The following is a 5501-nucleotide window of genomic DNA, read 5'->3' as shown; positions in this document are numbered from 1 at the left end:
ATGTGAATTGTATCTCAATTAAAAATATTATGTTAAAAAAATCCAACTGTCTGCATCCAGTACTTTTTTTTTTTCTGGGAGAAACTCCCCTGTCCATTGTCCTCCTAAAATCATCATTATGTAAATACAGTGCATTTCAAGATGAGTATAAGAGAACCAGTACCTTTCTATCACATTCATAATAAAATCTCTCTCCTTCCTTGTCTTCTTTCCCAAATTGCTATTCCACACTGAAGAAAATGCTGAGTATTCACAGAGCTTCTTCCAGAGAATATATCTCTGACCTAAAAGAAGAAGTGTTTTATCGAAGAAAGTTGGGAGGTTATCTTCTGTGATATTATCAAAAGTTAAAATTATTCTAAATTTAGGGAGAAAGCTAACTGGTATTTCATGCAAATATTCAAAAGTTTGTTACATTGATATTGAAAAGACTAAGCACGTTGCTTTTGTCGTTATTCATAGAGGAAGTCTGCCAGCTTGGGAAAGCAGAAGGAAATCTTTCATTTCAGTTTGTTTTCACAAGGTTTGTTAGCAGAAATGCAAGATTTCTTTCAGCCGAACGTCGTTTGTGGTCTTCTCTTTCTTTTTGGTCCATGAGATGGCTGGAGATATAGTTTATGCTGATATCAAGATTTCCCCTTTAGAACAGTCCTCTACACTTCAGAAACCTGGTAAGTTGGATTTAGGGCTCCCTTTAAATTAATATCCAACTTTTAATCTCTTTTTTTTCTGTCTTGTGTCTGTGTTTGTCTTACTGGAAATAGGAGACTGGGGTTAAAGCAAAATTTATTGAATGTAAAAATAAGAGTGAATGTTTTAAATGAAACAAAATGTCTCTTCAAAAGGCTAATTATAACTTTGTGTCCTAATATGCAGAACTTTGCTCTTTGTTTTCATGGCCTCTCTGTTCTTCATATTTCTTGTGGTGAACATTCATATACACACAGTGAATTCTTTACTCATAACCGCTTTCTGTTCAACATTTTTACGCACCACAGATCAAATTTATCCTTTTAACATAATGTGATAAAATTCGTTTATATAGAGGCAAATATCCATGGTAATTGTTCACATTGTTATTTATCCCTTTGGAATTTTCATATCAACTGGATAAAAATGTTAAACTAAATTAGGGAGACATGGAATGTTGGCATTTCATTTTACAAAGTTTAGAATTAATAACTATCTGAGTAATTGAATATTTTTGGAATATGAAGAGATAAGCATATGGCTAACCTTAACATTGTGTCTTAATCACAAAACCACTCCCAAAATGATAGATTTTCAAAGTCGGTGTCTTTTCTATTTCCTAAAACATTAGGGAAATTTCTTTGCCATGTTGCATTTCCATTCCCTCCTCTAGGATAAGATTTTTTTTTCTATGATAAAGTTTATATAAAATGCTTAAGTAATTTAAAGTCTCCTCTTGTACTTGCCCTTGTCGAACGAATCTGGGGGGTGTGTGTGTGTGCGTGTGTGTGCGCGCGCGTGTGTGCGCCGGCATGCGTTCGCGTGCATTCGCGTGCGCGTGTGTGTATGTTCCTATATTTCCAAAGAATGAATTTCTTCTTTTTTATTTTTAAAACTTGCCACTGTTTGCGATTATCAGATGAATCTGATGACTATTTTTCTCTGGTTCCAAGAACGTATTATTCCTTATTGTTTAATCTTATCACTCTAAGTTGCCCAATAGAGGTTAATGTGTTTTCTTTCATCCCTGGGGTGAGCACTTTCATTTCCTGTGAGATGATGGAACTTAGTCTGAAAAATAACTTGGGCTAGAGCTGCATTCTTATAAACGAAACAAAAACAAGCAAACCATCAAAACCCTCATGTAATTAGTCCACTTTTCTAGAGGTTTATTTTAACTTAGTTCAAGCAACAAAACCAATACTTTTGATTCTGCATTCCAGGGTTCGATTTTCTTATTGGTTATTGATAGGATCCTAATTCTTTCTTGGTTTAGGAATTTGGGGGTGACGTTTTTAATGTTGTTATTCAGCCCAATCTTCTCATGTTATAAATGAGAAAACATAACTGTATAGAGATTAAATGACTTTTACCTATAATCAAGTTTATGATTTAAAGAGCAGGAGCAGAAGTCAAATCTCCTGTTGCTGTTTTGCTGTATATCTCTCCTGTTGGATAAATGCAACATTCGTTCTCATGTGTCATATCAGTGTATAAGGAAAGAACTATTTGAAATATTAGATCATCTCTTACAGAGCTCTACATGACTGCTTCTGCTCTTCCTCTTGTAACTTCTTTCTTTTCACTTATGTTCTGGTCATTGGCTTTCTCTTTGCTCCTTAAAATTACCATATTTCTTTTCCATTTCAGAGCCTTTGTATGTGTAGAATCCCTCTCCCTGATCTTTTAATCTTTGTATTTCCAGCATCTAACGTAAAAATAAAGTTGCCATCGAGTTGATTCCAACTCATAGCAAACCTGTAGGACAGAGTAGAACTGCCTCACAGGATTTCCAAAGCTGTAAATCTTTATGGAAGTAGACTGCCACATCGTCCTCTGCAGAGCAGTTGTTAGGTTTGAACTACTAACCTTTCATTTAGCAGCCGAGCTCTTATTAACCATGCACTACCAGGGTTCTAGAATCTCACATAGTACTAAGTAAATAGCAGGTAATCAATAAATGCTTGCCGAGTGAAGGAATGTATAAATGGATGAATAAATTAATGGATCTCATTAGATACTCAATAAATATTGTTGGCTTGTTGGTTCTTCAAGATATAAACCAGAGAGAGCTGTCACCAGGAAAGTAAGCAGGATGTCACTGTGACAGTGTGATTCCACTGAGAATATTCAGGCTAAGATTCACAAATTCATGCTTTGTTATGTCTTACTAGAAGGGCCTAAGAGAATTATCTACTATCTCTTATGTAGGTCCTTTCATAAAAATCTGAGGTTTTATTTCTCTTAGTTTTATGGGCCTGTAATCTCAGTTCTTCATATTAGAAATATGTCTAGAGATACTACCACAACTTTGTCATTCCCTTGATTGCCATAATTTATATTATTTTACCTGATAAATGAAAATATATAGACTTTTTTTTCCAAATGTTCTGAGAATTATTTAATAAAATCCCACTATTTTTCACCAACAGCAACAATTTGAACATAAATCAAAGCACTTGAGAATAGTATGCTACCAAATATTCAGCTTAATCATTCTTAACATTTGATTTTGTATTTGCTTATGTTTCGGCATCAGCTATTTTTAACACTTCTCAGTGTCTTGCATGCTTGTGTCACACATGTAGTGGAATTGATATACTGTAATTATTTTATTTTAGAGACATTTGGTTTTAGCTGGCTGACCAAAGCTGAAAAGCCTCGCTTCTTTATTTGTTTATTATCTTTCAGTATCCAAAGGCAATGAGATAGTGTGGATAGTTAATATAATACTGGCCTAGTAGTCAAGAGACCTGAATGTTGTCAGTGAGTTTATCAGATATTATTGATGGTTTCACAGTTTTATATAAAAAGTTAGGGATGCAGAAAGTAAATCATAAATAAGATTAATACAGAGAATATTGTGAACCTACCAGGAAAAATTATATCCATTGACAGTTTCATAGGTTCCCCTTTTCACAAAAAGGACAACTATGTGTGTGTGTGTGTGTGTGTGTGTGTGTGTGTGTATAAACGAGAAAAAAGGAAACATAGTAAAAAAAAAAAAAAAAGGAAGCTCTTTTAAAATAAACGTTATTTCAAAGGAAGTAACTCAGGAGCGTTACAACTGGTAATTGCAAAAGCTTTTTCCAACCTTCTGCTATCTCTCACCAACATGCAAGATTCAAAGAAATTATCTGCTAGGCTTACTAGTGAAATCTATCCATTTTTACAGAGTCTCACCATCATGGAATTTTTCTGAAAGCTGGATGTGCAATGATCATCATCCTGTTGTTGATAGTAATTTTGCTGAGCATTTTTGGTAAGTAATCAACAATACTATTCATGAATCCCAAAGTATTATTCTCTGATAACCTGGTATAATTGTGTTTGTTATTCAAGTGTTTCCTAAACAATAACTTCACAAAAAGTGTGAAATTTGATACGCCCTTAAAATTAGAGATTTTTCCATAGAGCTTCAGCATGGTAATATATATCATAGAATAATCAAGGAGCCCTGATGGTGCACTGGTTAAGAGCTAGACTGTTAACTGAAAGGTTAGTGGTTCGAACTCACTAGCAGCTCCACGGGACAAAGATGTGGCAGTCTGCTTCCGTAAAGATTACAGCCTAGGAAACTCTATGGGACAGTTCTACTCTGTCCTATAGAGTCGCTATGAGTTGGAATAGACTTAGCGGCAACAAGTACAGTATGAATTAATCTCATTGGTAAAGGAAACATGTCAAGATTAGGGGTATATTTTATGACCAAGATCACACAATGCATTATGTTGTTCCTCAGGGCAGTTTGATAGTGGGATACACACAAGCTTATTTGAAAGCATCTTTGATGAAAGCAAATTAAACTATGAAGTACATTGGAGCCCTGGCGGTCCTATAGGGTCACTATGAGTTGGAATTGACTCCACAGCAAAGAGTTTTGGTTCTGAATTTTTTATGCTTATTAGCTGCTGCTGGGCCTTATTAATCTTGTATTTGTAGTTGAAAATTATTCTAAAATCAATCAATTGAATCAAGCATTTAAAAAATATACTCACATACTTTAGACATAGCTAGACATAGCCCAATTATTCATAAGACATTATTTTAATAAATTTATTGAATACATGTTTGGAGAAAAGTTCTTAATGAATATGCATAAAGCAAAGCTAAGACCAAAAAAAAAAAAAAAAAAACAAAACAAAAGGCAAATCTAATACACAGATGCTGTATATTCCAAGTAATGAAGGCTTCCGGATTAAATCAAACTCTAAAACAGGTCAATGCACTATCTGTCTATGTCACTGAACCTTGTGAATGGCATTAGCAATTATGAATGGCACTAGTAATTAGAAGTAAATAGGCAGAGTCATAATTCTGGAACTCGACAGAAATCCGCAAGTCAAGCTTCTGGTTTAGATGAACAATCTGAATCTCAAGGATTAAGTGGTTTGACTAGTTTCATATAACTAGTCAATACCTAATTGGGACTCTAAAATATAACCAAAAAAAAAAAAAAATCAAAAAAAGCTGTGCTATTTTTTTTTATGTTAAGGTAATAGATTCGTTTATTACTAAAATAATTTGTTACTAAAACAGATTTGTTTGGAACCAAATTAGATATGTTACAATTATAGATTTTAAGCATAATATTTCTATTTTAAAAATTTATCTAAGAGGTATCAAGGTGTAGGATTTAAAGGCGTGCACACTCTAGAGATCAACTGTTTTCAAATCCCAGCTCCATCACTAATGGAATTTTTACTTTTGAGAATATGTATATATATATATGTATAACCAAAAGCCAAACCCATTGCTGTCGAGTCAATTCCAAATTCCAACTCATAACGACCCTTTAGGGTAGAGTAGAA

The 5501-nt window shown here is 33.9% G+C and overlaps 1 protein-coding gene across 1 annotated transcript in view; it reads left to right on the top strand.

Annotated features, from left to right (window-relative positions):
* Nucleotides 1–467: 467 nt before the first annotated feature.
* LOC101351537 (killer cell lectin-like receptor subfamily B member 1B allele A) overlaps nucleotides 468–5501 on the top strand; it is a 21868-nt gene continuing 16834 nt past the window's right edge. The window contains exons 1-2 of the mRNA XM_012558720.2: nucleotides 468–671; nucleotides 3866–3952. Of these exons, the coding sequence (XP_012414174.1) occupies nucleotides 599–671; nucleotides 3866–3952 (160 nt within the window). The 5' untranslated portion in view covers nucleotides 468–598. The remainder of the gene's footprint in view (nucleotides 672–3865; nucleotides 3953–5501) is intronic.

This window comes from Trichechus manatus, unplaced genomic scaffold (assembly GCF_000243295.1).
Source record: "Trichechus manatus latirostris isolate Lorelei unplaced genomic scaffold, TriManLat1.0 scaffold00182, whole genome shotgun sequence".
Classification (NCBI taxonomy): domain Eukaryota; kingdom Metazoa; phylum Chordata; class Mammalia; order Sirenia; family Trichechidae; genus Trichechus; species Trichechus manatus.
This window is presented reverse-complemented; position numbering and strand designations above follow the sequence as displayed.